At 40.6% G+C, this 18,767-nt stretch overlaps 2 protein-coding genes across 5 annotated transcripts in view; one reads left to right on the plus strand and one right to left on the minus strand.

The window, feature by feature from the left end:
* Positions 1–4,522, plus strand: part of ENTREP2 (endosomal transmembrane epsin interactor 2) — a 75,890-nt gene extending 71,368 nt beyond the window's left edge. The window contains exons 11-14 of one of the 2 annotated variants that reach the window (XM_069866465.1): positions 1,104–1,178; positions 1,852–2,180; positions 3,890–4,087; positions 4,341–4,522. In XM_069866465.1, the coding sequence (XP_069722566.1) occupies positions 1,104–1,178; positions 1,852–2,180; positions 3,890–4,075 (590 nt within the window). In that variant the 3' untranslated portion in view covers positions 4,076–4,087; positions 4,341–4,522. Of the gene's footprint in view, positions 1–1,103; positions 1,179–1,851; positions 2,181–3,889 lie in introns of both variants that reach the window. The other variant, XM_069866466.1, reaches the window with a different exon arrangement.
* A 2,071-nt stretch (positions 4,523–6,593) lies between these two features.
* Positions 6,594–18,767, minus strand: part of APBA2 (amyloid beta precursor protein binding family A member 2) — a 73,700-nt gene continuing 61,526 nt past the window's right edge. For all 3 annotated transcript variants that reach the window (XM_069866464.1, XM_069866462.1, XM_069866463.1), the window contains 6 exons: positions 17,503–17,688; positions 14,643–14,822; positions 13,948–14,160; positions 13,008–13,127; positions 8,234–8,374; positions 6,594–6,870 (listed from right to left, as the gene is read on the minus strand). In XM_069866464.1, the coding sequence (XP_069722565.1) occupies positions 6,799–6,870; positions 8,234–8,374; positions 13,008–13,127; positions 13,948–14,160; positions 14,643–14,822; positions 17,503–17,688 (912 nt within the window). In that variant the 3' untranslated portion in view covers positions 6,594–6,798. The remainder of the gene's footprint in view (positions 6,871–8,233; positions 8,375–13,007; positions 13,128–13,947; positions 14,161–14,642; positions 14,823–17,502; positions 17,689–18,767) is intronic.

The raw sequence follows: 18,767 nt of genomic DNA on the forward strand, positions 1-18,767 counted from the left end.
ACGTGGTTGGAGTGATTATGGGAGTGTCTGTACTCCAGGTTATTCAGGATGATCTCTAGCGCAGTGGTTCAGGCTGAGCTGCGAGTACGTTAAGCAGTATAGTAACAGATGAGAAGACAGAACCTCTGAAGTGTCTCCTCTTAATAAGCGTGCCGTGATTCATGTGTTGCAGCGCTGCAGCATAATAAAGCAAATTAAAGACAGAATAGAAGCTGTCTCTCTTAATTTCTTACAGATTTTCTGTGTTTGTGGTATCTTACGTTTGTTATCCTTCATTTAATTATTCAGTCTAGCAGGGAGGATTACACCAGCTTTTCATTATAAACTTTCTCCGAGGAGAAGAAAACCTCTTCTAATCTACCTAGGAGTTGAAAACAGTTTTCAGTCTTGGAAACAGATGTAAACAGCCTTGTCATAAATGTGAGGGCTTATTCCATCTTGACTGTCAGAAATCAAAAGGATGGCAGTGGTAATTACTGTCTGGTGTGATCTCATCATCATTGGTGCATGTGCTGGCATCCCACAGGCTCTAGTCGTTAGAAGGCAAGTATGCCCAGAGCTGTTTGTCAATGCTCTGTAACCACTGGGTACCGATTCGATCATCAGTCTCCCTGGTGCTCACCTCCCCGTTCCGGTAACCAGTGCTGGGCAGCGCTTGTCCTGCAAAGAATGAGAATCTGTAAAAAAACAGGGGGTAGAAATTTGAATAAAATGCTGGTTTTGTGGACGTAAGAGGGATTTGTCTTTCCTAGTTTTCCCATTTTCTGAGAGAGGTTCTGTCTGCCAAGGAAATACAGGAAAGCTTGAGATCTGCCCCTAGCAGGGAGACGTCTGCACCTTCAGCGCTTTGGCCTGAGGTAGTTAGGATTTGGTGGCTGTGTCAGAGAGAGAACCCTCACGCTGGAACTGTATCTTTCTGTTTGTGTTTATTTAACAGCTTATAGGACATTTCTGTGTATAGTAGCTTCTCTTTGTGATCAGATGTCACTGAGCGGTTTTATTTTGTAAAGGAGACAATAAAAGATTGCAGGATACTTTTTGCTTTGCGCAGAGGGTAGCAGGGGTTGATTGTGCTCTTCCTGTCTCTTTCTCTTTGGTTGAAGGTGATAATTGTGCCTGGACTCCTGTATGTAGCCGGCGTCAAGATGCAGGATTATCTCCAGCTACCTTAGAAACAGGTGAGGATCAGTTTCCTAAAGCAGAATCATACAGTTTCCTTCTTTTGTTCTAAAAAGAATTAAAAGCTACTGATAGAGATAAAAGCTCTGTAAAGTTTTGGGCAGAAAAATCACTTCCTAGCAGGGTACGTTTGAGATGGACAATGCTGGCAGACCCAGCCTTCCACTGAAAATAAAGGCTAATAATCACATCTTCTGGTTTAGTTCAGGATTTTTGCCTTCTCTCTATTTTTTACTAATCTGCCTTGTATTATTTGTTGGTTATAATGTTCGAGGCCTAGAAATAAGCAGAACTTTATCCTTAAAGTGTGGGGAGGGGCAAGCCTGAAACATTATGAGTTCCATATTTAACAGGGAGTAGCTGGTGTTTCCCCTTGTTGTTAACATCAGCCTGTAAGTACATGGAACAGAAATGTCTGTGATTTATCAGGTGCTTTAATTACCAGGCACTCGTCCTAAACGGGTCACGGGAAAGAGTCTGACTCTTGACCCTGGTTAAATTACCCCTTGTGCAGTTTCCTTGATGCATGCTGTTATTCTTCAGACAAAACAGACGTTTTATGACATAGTAAATACTTTTGTGATTATATTTGTTTTGCCTTTTTTTTCTTTTTTTTTTTTCCTCCTTTTTTTTAACTATTACTTTAAAGATATTCTTCCCCCCCTTCTTTAGTTCCTGTCTCTGGTTCTCATGTGGCTGCCTCTGCTTGTCAGCATTCTTTGAGCAGTTTCCTACCTACTGGAAAACAGAGGGATAAGAGGAAAATCGATCTTCACCTAAAGCCAAAGGCTTTGCGCAGAGTCTCAAAAGAGCGACCGCACTCTTTAGTGGACCTTAAGGCCTATAAAGACACAAAAATTTTAGTGGCAAAATTTTTGGAACATTCAAACTGTAATCTCCCTCCAGAAGTACGTCACGTAGTGAACAGCATACGATCAGTAATAAAATCTGATGAGAGACACATGGAAGAAGCCATCTTCAGTGCCAATGTTATAGACCAGGTGGGCCATTTATGTTCTAAAGATTTCTTCAAACACAACAAATACCTTCTTCAAATGTTTTTACAGTTTTCAGTACTTCAGAGAAATCCAACAAAGTTCTTTTATAGTAACGTGGCTCTAGTAAGGCAGACTTTATTGGGCAGCAGTGCATTTTGCACTTGTAGATGCCTTTAAAATCCTTCAGCTGGACCCAGTAGTATCCTAGAAGTTCTATAGGGAACTGGTTTCCATGTTAATAATCACTCCCCTTTATTTCCAGTGTCTTTGTGCACCCGTGGCTGTTCTGTGCCTGGATTTATAGTTCTGTATACACAGAACTGACTTGGATTTGTTGGTTTTTTTTTTCCTGCAAATGTATTTGTGCAGCATAAGCTACTGGCTGAAAGAGTGGGTGGAGGGACAGGCAGGGCCATGAGCCGTCAAAACAGATCACGACAGTTACGCCTACTCCTGGCTAGAGGGATGAGAGCGACCTTCAGTATTTTTAAGACAAAGAATTGAGAAATTGTGCTTTTCCAAATGAAGGAATAATGGATCTTCTCACCTTGAGGGAGAATTAAACGGACACAAGGCTTGGAAGGAGTGGCAGCAGCTTTTACTACCTAATGCATGTTTAATAATAGATCTTTTTTTTGCAGGAGGAAAGGTGATCAATCACCTCTGGCTAGTCTAGATACCAGAAAAGGTAGCTATAGAAATGGCGTTGCTTTTATCCTGTCAGATGTGACAAGCAGGATGCTCTAGCAGTGCCGAGCCGCGCTCCCGGGGCCTGTGGGGCTTCCACGGAACCGGCCAGGCTATTGGGGATACGCGCCCGGGGGCTGCTTCCCCCCTTCTGCGATCTGTAATTTCTGTCGTATTAGTCTGCTGGCCCCTAAACGAGCAAAACTGGCTAAGTATTAAAATAGGATGTAAAAACACTTGAACAGCATGTGAGAGTTTCAGGTGTAGCAGCAAACACAGAGCCCAGTAAAACTTGCTGCAGGATTCGTTTTGTGACCTGTGAAGTAGAGCAAAGCAGTAGCACCGTGAGTTCCCTCTGCAGTCCCTTGGGTGGAGAAGCAGGGCTGTGGTGACAAACCTGACAGCATCAGTGCGAAAGGAATTGTAACGTTTTTATTGCTTTACTGAATGTATTAGTCATTAAATCCTTGAGGTTAGAAAATTGAAAGCAGATTTCTTTAAATGAAAAAAAAGGTCATTTCTCACAAAACAGTGTTAAAAAAATTGTTTATGCAGATCAGAAACCAGTGGCCCAAATTTTATCATCCGTGACACATTTTTTACACATTAAAGAAATAATTTTAGGGTTTTTTTCCCCAGACAAAAACCATTATAAGTCCAGGGCATCCCAATGATCTGCTTAAGATGTTACAGAAGTTTTGGTAAAATACTTACATAATTCAGGTTTGTGACGTTGCCCGAAGGTTTTGGTAACAGCAAAATGTTCGTTTACCAGCCATGCAAAGTTTCAGTTCTCTTCCACCCTCAGCAGAGCTGGTGAAGCATCAGCTTCTCCTAAAGGAAACAGATGCGTTCGATTTGCTCCATACTCACAAGTACAAGGCAGAGCTGCTGCATTTCCTCCTCTGGGAGAGTTTCATCATTAGAGAACTTAAATGTTATTCAGGGACTGAACGTTTTAAAAGAAAACATTTCTTACCGTGTTTTCCCTGTGTTTCCTCCTCTGTTCCTGCCCTTCTGACCAGGTGATTACAAGTTCCCAGCAGAACGTCAATACCTCTCGAAAGCGACTTCAAGAAGATCTTCACCTTCAGAGCTGTGGAGCTCTGAGCTCTCCAGTTGCCTTCTTGCGTAGGTCCCATATGGCTCGCGGTTTGGAGCGGGACAGGCCGCACAGTTTAATTGGAGTTTGCCGGGAGACCATCCTTTGATAATATTCACAGGTATGTGATTCCAGCAAAGAGAATTGAGGAAGAAACCAGGACTGGGCGAAATACACGTAGTGGATGACTTAAAAAGGAAAACGTGTCTTCCTTTGGAATTCCACTTTTTTCCCAACAGCAGGAGGAGAACGCCTGTTTTTCTGAATGTAAATTTAAACCCCGATTTTTACAAATTTTAACAAATTAATTTATTAGTAAAGTCATAACAAAAGTTTTCCCAACTAGAAATGCATTTATTTCTCTGTATTTATAGAAATGCTACTGGTGCTGCCTAGCAGCTCTTGAAGGCCGCTGCAGAATTGCCAGAAAGCGGCTGTACAACTTAAAAGTTGTATTTATTTAATGTACCTCAAAGTGTTTTAACTATGATCAGTGTTTTAATAAAAAGTATTTCTGGACTTTGCTTTTTCAACAACTGATTTGGATGGAAATGTTGAGGTGACGGGACGCACGTGCAGTGCTGCTCCTGATCCGTTTTTCCAGCGTCTCCCATGCCAGACAACGGATCTGTCCTAGTGAAAGTGCCCTCCCTGCCCCCTCTGCCCCTTTAAACCACAGTAAAGGCTGCAGTGCGGTTTATTTTTGCTTTGTTCTGAATACTCATGAGTTTATTCATGGAGCAGCGTTTGCTATTGAAAACTGACAATGAAGTATTCTGCGAATTGTGACCAAAAGATGCATTAGGAAGTCTTCAAAATTCTGGATTTCCAGAAAGCCTAGTTCACAAACCTTTTACAAATTCTAACCGATAGGAAGTTAGACGAATTCTTACCTATCAGAGCCTTGAACGTTTCTTTTAATAGTTGTTACTCTGATTAGTAGTTTTGACAGCTGTACTACTAAAACACATCCTCGTGGTTCTGCTGCATGTGATTTATTTAACATTGAACTTTAAAAAATAATCAAAAAAGTAAATACAGTTGTTGCTAATTTGATTACCAGCATAACCATACGCCTGCCAGCAACATCTTCCAGTGCAAGCTTCGTCCTGGCTCTGTCAGAGGAAACTGGAAAGGCCTTAAACCAAAGGTTCTCATAAAGAACCTACCACAGGTTGATGTTTCAGGGTTTGAATTTATTTTTGCAGCAGTGCTTGTCAGCAGCGTTAGTTTCCATTTGAGCTTTAATCATATTCTGGTTTCATTTGTGTCACTGAGCTGGCCAGACATCCTGTGAAAAGGTCACAAAGGAACGCAGCTGAAGATGGGCAGTTTTTAAGTTCTACAGAATCATCCATTTAAATGTATTTTAACAACAGCTCGTTTCTGTCTTGATGTGAAGTTACAGTGACATCCTGTGGCAACAAGGTAGGCTAACTGAAAGCATCTACTGTCAAGGTAATACACCAATTCCTAATTGAAGAGATTAACTCCTTTTGAAAAAAAAATAGTCTGTGACCTTTGCAACTGCACTTAGATGAAGAATTAAATGATCTTCTACTTGGATTTTTTTATTATGTAAACTTACACAACAAACAAAATAAGCAAGCTTCCTTTGTTTTTCAGATTTATTAGTGATAGTAGGTTAATTCTTTCCTAAGGTCAGTTGCATGCAACACACTACTCCTTGAAGTACAGTCATCTAAAGCTCTTTAGTTACTGCATGGTATAAGGCTTCTTAAGTCACAGTGTATTTTCTTCAAGGCCTTGGCCAAAAAAAAATTGATCTAGACAAAAAGTTACACCGATGAACATTTATCTCATAAGAATACAGCTTTACTACTAGGATTTTTATCTACACACATTCTAATACTGCTGATGGTGCTAGGTTATTTGTCAAAACAATTTACATTCAGAACACATTGCCTTAGGAATAAGAACACTTTATAAAAGACAGAAACAGGTAAGCATGGCTTTCCCATTTTGAGCTAATATAAACAAAAAAATATGCAAAAACTTAAAGGAAAAAGACCCCAGCCCAACACATACATTACGCAACCTGTGCAATAAGTTATCCATGAAATAACTCTGTTAAATCATAAAAATCACAAGCATTAAAAATAAATATGTATCTAAATAAATATTTTGATTTTAATCTTGTGGCAATTATTCTTTATTTAGCATATGAAACACTTGTTACATGTTTATGTTCACACCTTGCCAAACAGGTTACACTTGTCATAACAATACCGAGTACTACAGTGGGTTTCTTTACATTAGAATCTAAAAGGTTTAACGCACGCACTCCTTTCCACTGAAATACCAGCTATTCTGCACCAGTTTTAAAATTACGTAAAGCCATCGATATCGGACCACTCTATGGGACTGGGATTATTTTTTAACTTGAGGCAGCTGTAACTTTCTCTGTTTGCTTCTCTTTGCCATTTCCTGCAGTCTCATTCATCAAATACTCACATTCACCGTGCTATAAAACAAGACAGACACACATACATCACTCCACATCAAGGTTACAAATAAATATGTTTTAAGGTTTATGAGAAAAGAGTTTAGAAGATGTTGCAAAATACTTAAATGCTTTACAAAGATTTTTGTCAGTGATTATATTGTCCTTGGCCATCCTTCTCATCGCTTTTTGGCAAAGAAATAAAAAGGAAGGAAAGAAAAGGCAGAGACACCTGTCTGTTCCTTGTTTCCGAGTCCTCAGGTCAGCTTCGAAGCCTTTCGTTCATACAAAATAGAAAATCCTCTTCGGCTATGAGGGCTTCAGCTTTGATGGAATCGTGTAGTTGGTTGCTGCGAGAGAGCGGGATGCTAGATGTACAGGGGTGTCTCCTGCCCGGTGAGGAGCCTGAACATGGCAGCTGGCATCGTCTTCATGTGGATCTGTCAGTTGATTTACACGGGAATTAACAGAATTGTTACTCATTTAAAATAATCCACAAGGCCCAGTCTGTCTCCCCTTCGGGTACAACTGCATTTCTCATCCTGCTTTCTACAGCTCTGAATGGTACCAGAGTTTCTAGTTCGCTGCTCTCTCGTTCTAACAACCTGGTTTGCTGTCTTTGCTTTTTTGTGCGTTTTGTTTAAAATTAGCTTAGCACAATACCTAAACTTTTTCCTGTTCTTCTACCCTACTCCAGTTACAGCCCTTAAAAAAGAAGCAGCAAAAACCTCTCTGAAAATTTCTTCTGCTGTTAACAGAACTTAGATTTTGCTTGTCTTCCTTCCCAGTGGGAGTGTCATTTCCTATGTATTTTCTCCTATTCGGAGTATGATTCTCTGAACAAAAAACTTGGACTTTTCTCCCGATATTTAAATGCCCGTCAAGAGTCTGGTGGAACAGGTTCTCGTGCCTAGTGTATTAAAATTCTTTCTACAAGGAGTCCTGTGAGAACTGTCAGAGGGATTTTACAGACCAAAGAGATCAAGTAACGGGAGGTGCATCAGGGCTGTAGAACAGCTCTAAGCACCTACAGGCAGGGGAAAGGGAAGGAGGGTAAACTTCGTGGACTGAACGGAGACCCTCACCTGCCATGCACTCCCTTGATGTCTGAGTCTCTTCACACTGAAAAAAGAAATTTCACCCTGTCCTCCTATGTTTAGTGAGAAACGTTACACAGTGAAGAGGCACCTGCCAATGTGCATTTCCCCTGTATTGTTGTCAAGTAATATTTTCCACAGAAAACCAAATTATCTTTGACTTTGGCAAAGGAACTGGGGGAAGATCTGGCCAGGGTTGTGTATGTCACTACCACTAATGCAGTAGGGATTTTGAGAAGCTGGAGGATCTTCTTCATTCGCTGCCGATTTCTCTAAAATTACTGGAGAGAGATGCCTTAACTTATTCCCAAGGTAAGTTGGAAATGAAATGAATAAAATACATATAAATTGTGACTCAGCTCTTTGAATATTCATTTAGTTTTGTGGCAGGTGCTGTTTCGATAAGCCAGGAGACATTTCTCAAAGCTAACACGCTTGAGGATTCTCTTCCCCTAACTGACTGATTTAGTTCAAGCAGCGTGTGGAAGGTTCAGAGCCGTGCCAGAAACTCTTTAAAAGGAGCGGGGGAAAATACACTGAGTGTGCACCTCAGAGTTCAAAAAACATTCTGTTTATTCTTTGTTATTAGTTCTCAATTCCAATTTACTGAGGTGGTGGTTTTAATACTATCTAAAGACACACTTCAACTGAAAAAGTATATAAATTCTCTTAACAGTTTTAATAAAGTATTTAATTGTTTTCTTACCTCTCCCACTGAATTAGACAATGCTTGTACTATCTTCTCATGAGCAGTAGCAACAACGCTTTGTCCGTTGATCTCAATAATACGATGTCCTACTCTGACCCCTCCCCTCTCAGCTATTCCACCGCGCATCAAGCTGCAAATCTGACAAGAGAAAGCAAAAGTTATTACAGTTTAGAAATGTTATTGAGATGATTGTTACTAGGATTTAATACATAATATTGAGTGGTGATGCCGTGAGGATTCCAGAGGATACCTGTGGAAAATACTAAGCAATACTGTGAGTTTTTAAATGTTCATGGTTTTGTTGTTGGTTTGATTGTTTTTTTTTCCTGAAAAAAAATCTTCAAATTACAATTTTTGTTTGTTTTTGTGGGCTGGGTACATACAAATACCTAACTCGTAGTAGCCATGCAAAAGTGGAGTTAAAAGGAAGAAAGAAGTTTTACATACTGTTGGGATAGGGGAAGAAAGTGATTTTTTTATGTATTTCCGGACTCTTTCTGCAAGCTACCACATTATTCTTTCTGAGTAACAAGGAATGTAGAAAGTGTTAAAATAAAAATTAATCTACAACAGCAATTTTTTCACATACTTGGAAAAAACCTGACATAAAGCTTAATCCGTAACTCTGCACGACGCTCTCTGAGGCTGAAGGAAGGGATGATGCCGTACAGGAGTTCTGTGGTGAAAGCTGGTCATCTCTCAAAGGGTCACGAAGACATAGGGAAAGATTTCTCTCAAAGGTGTAAGGAAGAAATGTTTTGCTGTGAGGGTGGGGAGGCCCTGGCCCAGGTTGCCCAGAGCAGGGGTGGCTGCCCCATCCCCGGAGGGGTTCAAGGCCAGGCTGGATGGGGCTTGGGTCACCCTGATCCGGTGGGAGGTGTTGGATTAGATGACCTTTAAGGTCCCTTCCAACCCAAACCATTCTACGAATTCATGAAATGTGCAAATTCCATTTCTTTTTACAGGCTGCTTTTAGCATAGTGAAGCACAAAACGTGTCCTGTGCCTCTGCAGGCTGGACGAGGGCCCTCTGCTTTCCAGAGCTGCTGCTTTTCTCTGTGTTTCACAGGTAGATAATGAATAGCTTCAGTCTCTGGAACTGAGCAGATCTTGGTGCTGAGGTTTACCTTTTGCTTGCTGAGAAAAACCTGTTCTTGGAAGAAAAGAAATGCGTGCTAGAGCATTCGGTGATGGCTCTTTCTGCAGCTACTGTCAATAGTTAGAAGTGTATGCCAAGAATTATTATTTATTGAGGTCTGGAAGTTTGCTCAGGGCAAGTATGATAAGATGGGTCTGTGCCCCAGTGAGTTTGTAACCTAATTCAGAAACAGTATGTGCAGAGATGGCCAAGCTGGAATATTGAAGGGAGAAGACTTTGTATGTGGTTGACCAGAATGTTTTCTGTATGACACCAGCAGTTTCCTTTAAATTCCTCTTCACAAACAACAATGCTATAAAAACTGAAATCCCTTCTTCCTCGAAGTTCAGTCTGTCTGATATGGGGAGTGAAAATATATAGTTATTCTTTGTTATTTGTATAGTTATTCAGCCTCCTGAAAAACCTCTTTCTCCTGCAGTGAGACTCCCCTTCACCATACTGTCATTAGTGGCTGAGTTTTACCTGCTGTAGTTCATAAAGTATTTCTGATGGACTTCTATAGATGATAAGAGGCACCATCAGGACCCTTCACAGAACTGAATTTCAGTCACGTTCAATATATTGTTTTGCAGGTGGTTTGCCTTCTAATCACACAGCTGACAAGGTAAGCTGGACTGCACAGATCATCTGTTTTATAGAAAGCTGCTCAATTCAACTCACACTTAAAACTTTGCTCCTTGCTGTTGGGGATTGTGTGCGGTAATCGGAAAGGACAAAACCCAGAATGTGCCAAAAGAAGCCCTGTAAATGTATTTTTCACATTATAAAAAAATATAGACCGTACAGCCCGCCGAAATAAAAGCTTTCAGAGAAAACAGAAACGTGACCCCTCACCCCACTGGCATAATGGAAAAGATAATGGCTTGCATATCCATCAGGGCTCCTTTCATTGTGTGGCTCTCAAAGCTCTTCTAATACCATCAGTGAATTTCTTCTTTCTAACAGCCTCAGACATAGGAAGCGCTCTCTTATCTTCATTCAAGAATGTGATCCCTCTCCAGGGAAGGGAGTCGGCTTCCTTTTTGTAAGCATTAACTATTTTAATGAGATAGAAAGAGAAACAGAGACAGAGCCCAGCCTCACAGATCCCGTTAAGCTAGAGACTGTGCAGATGTAAAGAAAGACACTCTACTTAAAGCACACGTTGACGTGGCTCCCATAATTGCAAGTGGCTGACTCGGATCAGCCTGAAGACTTTTGTCTCCAGCCAGCGGAGCTATGGCAGATTAGGCTGGCGAGATTAAACTGAGCAGTTCCGCTAAATAAATATGATTCTATTCAGCCAGGATTGTTTAGCCTGCTGCACTTGTTGAACGAGCTGATAGCTGTAATATTAAATAACACATGATGGATCTGGGTTCTGTAAGCAAGAGTCTACTTTCTATTTACTGTGTAAACTGAAGGAGAAGAAAAACCAAGGGAAAAAAGGTGTAAACCATCCTGGTTCAACCTATCATAGAATCACTAGATTGGAAAGGACCTTCTGGATCATTGAGTCCACCCGTTCCCATCAACCCCTGAACTGTGTCCCTCAGCACCTCGTCCACCAGTCCCTTAGACCCCTCCAGGGAAGGGGACTCAAACCCCTCCCTGAGCAGCCTCTGCCAGGGACCAGTGACCCTTCCCATGAAATGTTTTTTCCTGATGTTAGCCCAGAAGCTTGTCTAAAAAGCAGCCTAACAAAAGATGTTCGTTGTTCCTTTTTTGCTCATTGGCCTTCGTATTCAAACGCAGGCTCTTTATGAATGAATTTTATTACCAGCCCTTCTTTTTTTGTAACCCGAGAAGGCTTTTTAATCCTGAAATTGGTAAACTTTATATTGGATGTCATCTAAATGTTGCTCGTTTCACTGGAATGAATGACGACACCCACTGTGCTAAATATGACAAATGACCAGTAGATGGAGCGAGCACGCTGTGAAAGAAAAGAACCAGAGTCTGCAGAGTTAATTGACTTCAACTGGGAGGAGATGAATAGATTGTCTCACAGACTCTGTAACTGTGTCTGGCCATGTGTGGACATGATATGCTGCTTCTAACCCACCTCGGCCTGATTCTTTTCCCCAGTCCTGACCCCACCAAGGCTGTCACAGGCCTCCTAAGAGAGCTGATAAATGCAACTTAGTATTGTTCCTTAAATATAGTTTCCTCTTTTTATCATAGCACCAGCTGAACTTACTAGATTTACAAAGGATAGCAGATAGGAAACAAATTGATGCCTCTCCCAGCCTTATCTGCTGTTCTCAGCGCTCTCTGTGAGATCATCTAAAACCAGATCCTCTCCCTTTCATCGTTTTTATACCCAGACTTGGGATTGGCTAACAAAGAGTGAACTACCAGCAATAACCACACCCACATACGTATACACATAGATGAAAGGTGATTAAACACAAGCAAAGGAGGACAGAAGCACACCACACACCTGATTTTTCTGTATTTTTTACAGACCTCTCTCTACTCAAGTGCCAGACCGTTAATCTCATACATGACAAACACTTCAAACCTCTGCTTCTACAGGATGTCAAGAGTACTTCCAGCTGGACCAAAGGCTTGTAGCAGTGTTCTTTATACCAAACTCTGCTGTGCCCACAACATGATATGTGATTTTATGTAGGAGATGGCTTGCAGAGCTGAAAAGCCACGAATGAGCCATCTGATTGCAAACACACAGTAGGACCCATAAACCGTATCCTACTGAGTTACCTGCTACTTTTCCAAAGGTGGCAAACAGAAATCTGGGAACTTCAATCGCTGCATTTCACAGAACAGGGGACCAGAGCCCACAGTCCTCTGATGTGGTTTTCTGTGTGAGCAGCCTGATTATTCTTTTTCCTAGACTGGAGGAAGAGGAGATGGTGATGGTCCTGCACTACAGACAGTCCCTAATGCCAGTATCAGCCCCAAGAAGGATCAGGCGACTACCCTGAGCTAGTTGTGTTGGGAGATTGCTTTGGAAAGTATTGGAGAGTGACTTGGGAAGGAAGAACTACAGGAGGAGGAGCCTGAGCTGCTCTGGGTAAGCGTTACCTGCCATGTTCAGTCACTCTGCTGTTTGCTGCTGCTGTAACAGTCACACTGCTGCATGGAGAAAAGGGATACCCGGGCTGCAATTACCTGTAGTGAGAGGTGTGTGCTTCTAACCCGAGGAGGTCCCAGTTACACTCCCTTGCTCGCTGCCAGGTGATCCAAATAAATTATGCACAGTGATAGAAAAATTAAAAATCTTAGTGTGTGCTGAAATTTGAACAAAAAAAACCAGAATCAGAGCTAAGATTAGAATGTTGTAATTGTAAAAAACTTGGAGTGTAACTGTTCCAGCTCTGGCAGGCTCATGAGAGTTCTACATGAATCAGCGGGCTGCACCAAACAACCTGAACTATAAATCTGTGTCTGAATTATGTAGGAAAGTCTCTCAAGAATGGCAGTACTTGTTCTCCTGGTGTTGTCCATTTGTATTATGCTACTCAGAGATGTGATTATAAGGGTTTGATTAATTAAGGGATCACAGTAGAAGAAGTGAGGTCATGTGTAAGGTTTTTTTCAGTTTTTTCAGTACTTAAGTGTGTTTCTTGAAAGAAAAAATAAAAGGAAAAAACCAAACGCAGAAACTTACAATTCCATTCTGTACACTGAAGCCCAGCTGATATTTTAAGTCTGGCCGTTTTATGAGGACAGTAGTAACAGGAGGACAGCTGACAATGTTCAGTTTGACTTGTGTCTGATTCTTGAGGCCCTGTAAGATATTCCAAAAGTTAATATTTCTGAAATTGAGCTTAATTTGCTCTTTCAGTAGTGGTTTCCATACTGAAAGACTGTAAAGCAGCTGATGTGAGAGAAAACAGCTAGAATGAATAGAAATCTGTTGTTAACTTAGAGAGGTGCATTTCTCAAATAAATGTTTCATTTATCTACTAAGCTAATTGGCCCAACAAAACCTATCATAAGTTTGCCTTTAATTACTACGGAAATTTCAAGAAAGTTTTGAAGAAAAACCAGAACTGACTTCTGCTTGCCCTTTACCAGCATCTGGCCAACTCATCTCCTCCTGCTGCTGCTACGCTTGGTAAATCTGCACAGCCATTAGATTTAGTCTTAGATGTAGTCTCAGTGATTAAAGATAACACATTCTGAGATTCCTTGGTGTCTGGAGAATCTTCATATACTCACTTGATCTGTCCTGCAGTCTACAAGCCTCCATTCATTTCATCTACACGGAGCCCAAAGAAGCACGGTAGATTTTAATCCTCAGATTTGAATTTAGAGGCTGTGGGGAAGCCTGAAACTTTGAAGACAACACAGTAATGTAATTTAGGCATGGCTTTCAGACCTGGCCTTGTTTGTTGCAGTCCAGTAACAAAGCTGCAGTCATATTCTACAGCCCTAAATTTCTGTACCTTATCACCCTTGAAACTGTTTCTAATTCTACTTTTTGTTAACAACAGATTACTTTTTCTTTTTTGCAGTGACGTGAAAAATCGTATCTGCTGGAAATCTCCAGGGTCACTTGGCAGAATATTACATTTCTGCTGGTTAAAGATATAAGTTTGAGGTACCTTTATGATTCCTTGGCATGTTGCAAGAGGTAGACCAACTAAACTGGTCCCATTAATGGACATAATTTGGTCTCCAATGCTTAGTTTTCCTGATCGGGCTGCAGGGCCTCCATTCATCATGTTGGCCAGGATAACGGTGGGTAGAATGGATCCCCATCCAGATTCCACAATCACCACCCCAAGAATTTCTCCCTTATGCTTCTCTAGCTGGAGCTGCAATTAAAAAGAAAAAAAAACCCATTAATTTTTGCTTTGATTGATCTACAAGTGAGCACTAGCATCTCAGTTGCTCCTGAATTACACCTACAAAATGAACTCTATTCTTTGCCATTAAGTAGTAACACGACTTCAAAAACGCTGTGCAGTTAAACCTGTATAATGCATCTCTACTTCTTTTAAGGAGCATCCCTCACTTTTTGGTTGAAGGTCATTTAGGTCCTTATAATAAGCAAAACAACTAACACGCTGGTTAAGTCTATAGAAAGTGGTGGAGCCAAATACCAAATGAACAAATGCCAAAGAAGATTTAAACTTCTTGCAACCTGGCAGCTAGGGGAGGCTGTAACATTTTGTGGCTAAGGCAATTGAAGTGATTGGAAATGAATGAAAATAGGAAAGATGCGACTGAAAGATTAAGCAGTTTGTTCTTCTGATAAAATGCATCAATCTGAAATGACATTCCAGAACCAGTTTACCTCTTTGCAGTTTTCTGAATTGGAAAAGTGTATGAGATCATCATTGTACATCTCTTGGGTGTTGATGATGTCACTGTATTCTTTCTGACTGAGATCCTCTGGGTTAATTCCATTGGCTCTTAAAAACTCTTGGTAAGCCACGCTGAAAGCCTGACCAATCGACTGGGCTATCAGCTGTGCCTACAATGTAGAACAAAACACAGCTCAGAGAAGGGACAGATAAACAGCTGACCACTTAAACCGTAAGAAATAAGAGAGAGATTGGACTTTTTCTTAAGAAAGAGTCAAAATAAAGGACCCTTCAAAGCTACTACATTAGTATAGATATAGAGTCATTTTAAGGTCAATTGTACGAAAAGAGGCCATTATATCCAAACTCAAATTGCAAACTCCATTTAAAAACCCTGATCTCCTTTCATCAAGGCGTTGCAGTAGCAAGCAGCCATATGCTCTTTATACTCGTTCCAATAAACACTGGAGGGTACTGGCTTTGTACCAATATGGAACAGAGCTTGCAGGAAAAACTGTCACGAGCCCTGCTTCTGATCCCAGTATATTCGCCAGCGTGATGAGAGAACGGATGCCCTGCTTGCACAGGCCTTTGCGGGCGAGTATGCGCTGATGATTTTGATTGTTGTCTCACCTGCTGCTTCTCCACCTTGGTTTTACAGGACAGAAAACACTGCTTCAACAAAACCATCTGCTCTCCTATTACTGCCACGATGCCTGTCTCATATTCCCTGAAAACCAGTAATCGCCCTGCTTAACCCACTGCACACCTACGATAGCTGTTCCCATTAACACCTTCACAAGCAGTGTCAGGGATGCTTTCAGGAAGGCAGCCAGAGCCATGAATATTGCTTGTTAATGTTAAGAACAACTCTTCCAATTCCCTGGTCTCTTTATTAACTTTGGAACACTAATCTACCTGTGCATTTTACTGTAGTATGCAATACCAGGCGGCCTCCCATTACAGTGGGCTGTATAGTGAGTGCCGGTGATGAAACGTTACACTGACTGGTATTTGCATGTGTCAGAAATACACACACATTAGAAAGAAATCTAAAGATAGCGACAACGATAACACTGATAACCTTAATCATTCAGCACACTGCAGAAGTCAACTAACTGAAGAATTATTGAGCTCCTGTAAAATTTACTTTCTTGTTCCACGAGATGGCACTGGAACACAGAGGAACAGAGATAGTGGTAAGTAAAAGGAATTTAGTCTTTTTTATTACACTTGATTTTTAATTTTTTTTTATTTTCCTATTCTGAGTTTACTGCAGCTCACAGGAGGAAACCATGCTGAGTTTTGATATTTGTGGTTTTCAGGTACTGTAATTTGTCATCAGGGGATATGAGTAACTCCAATGATCGGAGGAGTTAATCGCATCTTACAGTGTAACTCCCTAAAAGTATCACTCATCACACCTATAACACTCTTCTGGAAATGTGGCACACTTTTTTAGACAGCATGTATGTGCTAAATGCATTATGACCGCATAGGGGTTTCTGGACAACACTGTAAACCTCCATCTTTTGGTAATCTACTGATCAGAAACAGTTTTTTCTGTGATGCTAAAAGGTGGATTTCTTATGTCGTTTATGCTGCAGTACACAAAATCATCCATCTGCTTGATTGGAAAAGGATTTTAGGCAAATCAAGGACTTAATAAGCCTAGCCAGTTCCTTCGTATTTTAAAAAAAAAATTCAAATCTTATCAATATAACAAGGTTTTTAGGAGTATGGTAGTACAGAAGTCATCAAGAACATTTTTATATCATTAAGTTACTAAAGTTTATCTCTAGTCCTTATGGGCCACTTTTTTTGCTCTCCAGTGCCATCGCTCTCTCTGAAGTTAGTCCTTTGCTTTCACCCTCACTCTACATTCTCAAAACCATCTTGTCTAGGTGCCCTATTCCATTACAGCAAGTAGCAGTCAGTTCTCACATCTTAATTTCATCCACATCTCCATGTCTTTATTAAAGAGATTATTATGTCTATTAAAGTCTTCAGCATTATGTACAACTTGGAGAATTCTGAGAGAGTAGAGAGAGTGATTTCTTCCTAGCATTTTATTTAAGAAATGCTAAACTCTTCCGGCCATAAAGAAAATGTTCTATAAATACACAGGACTTATCCTTCTTAGCTCTATTGCATTTATGTAAAAATTCTAATTCAGACTCTCTGCTAGGGATGAAAAAAAGAAAACTGAAAAATAAACAGCCGAATGTGTTCTTAAACATCTGAGGATCAAGTCAGATGTTTGAGGGTACATATACCAACAAGAGGTAAGTAAGCCATAAAGGAATAAGGATTGGGTAAAGGGCCACCTTCTGCCCAGCCCACCAAGTTGTAGCTGTTCTCAGCAACTTGGCTTCAATTTGAGTGAGATCCAGAACAGTTCCACCTCTTGCCAAGTGTCTGGAGGCTTATGCGTGTCATTATGTGCCAAGCCACTGGACTAAAGGATCCAATCCAGGATGAATGATCAATCTGAGAACCCATAAATTAATTTTGGCAATGAATGGCTGTCAACTCCCAGACAACTCCAAATAATTAAGTGCTATGATTTTTGGAGAAGCACTGCTGAAAGAACACAAATGATTCTGTAAGACATAAGAGAGTGGATGTTTGGGACTGATGAGGACACGTGAATTTGTGACATCAATTTGTGGAGACAGAAGAGAGATATGAATATGGACAAATAACCGGCTAATGTTTCCACATATTATCTGTAGCTTCAATCAGAGCAGATTATCGACAATAAAAGTTCATTCAAGAAAATAAGATGTAATTTCAGAGGTTCTGTAAATAACCTAAGCTGCTTAAATAAATTTAATTCAATTTACTTACATCCTCTGATTCAAAGACATGGCATATCATCTTGTACTGCTTCTTTCCTTCCTGGGCTCCAGGTGTTGTTTCAATACAGTCTTGAGAAGCTGATCTTGGCATGCGGCGCCGTGCCATTAGCACCACAATGTTACCGATGTCAGCAATGTATGAGATTGTGCGCAGCGCATGATCCATCATCGTTTCCTACATAGAGCAAAGAGAAATAAAGTCATTTTCCATGCCTGCTGTTTTTCTACAAACGCTGCATCTTCCCTCTCCTTGATGGCCCATTGCTTGAGAATGACAAAAGCTACAGATGCTCTTTTCTGGTCCCAGATCTGACATTCCCTACGCAGTCAATGGGCCCGAACTCCACCTTGAGGCACAGTGGTTGTTCAGGAAATTGGCTTCAATGGAAGTGTTGCCTGAGCAAACGCAGCATGGTTGCTACTGTAAAGCAATAATGAAGATCTATATTAATGTCTTATAACAGCAATAATATCTAGGCTAACATTTCCTTATATACAGCAAAGTGATACTTCCTGTGTGAAGAACTATGAAGATAGTATTTCACCTTCCCTGTAGTTAATATTTTTTCTGGCTACCTACATATCTCAGATCAGTTCAAAGGGAACTGGTTTACTGTTCGGGCTCACAGTCAAAATCCTGTTCCAGTTAGTGTCATTAGGCTGCAATTCAGTTGTGCTGGAAGAACTCGACTCAGAAGAGCCATTGCCTGCGAGAACGATATTTTTATGTGGAAACTTGTCCAAGCTTCACCCTAATGAACATTTCTTACATAAGAACACTAAATATAAAAAGTCTTGAAGCTTCCTGCCTCCATCTCAAATCCCTAAGCTTTGTATCCTTTTAATTACTTTAGCCTTTTAAACCAACTTCTTTACTTTCTGCTTTCAGCAGGGAAATCCCAACCTACTCTTATTTCCAAATGTTTTTCTCACAGGAACCTCTCATTGTTCAGTGGCTTTAATTAAGTATTGAGCTGCCTTGGACAAATGAAAACTGGGTGTATATTTGTAGTCAGAGAAGGCTATGTTGTTACTAAACTTGTTTTATTTCATATATTACTAATTTATCTTTTGTTTCCACCTCCAGTTCCTGTTTCTATTAATTGTTTCTTATATGAAAGAGCAATGAAGTCCCGGAAGGAAGAACCTTCAAGGACATTTTCTAACGGTTAATATGCTTAAGTATGTACTTGTAGAAAGTTTTCTTATTTCTGAACTCAGATAAGTATGAATGAATTAATGTGGTCCAACGGC

The sequence above is a fragment of the Phaenicophaeus curvirostris genome, chromosome 12, assembly GCF_032191515.1.
Source record: "Phaenicophaeus curvirostris isolate KB17595 chromosome 12, BPBGC_Pcur_1.0, whole genome shotgun sequence".
Taxonomy (NCBI): domain Eukaryota; kingdom Metazoa; phylum Chordata; class Aves; order Cuculiformes; family Cuculidae; genus Phaenicophaeus; species Phaenicophaeus curvirostris.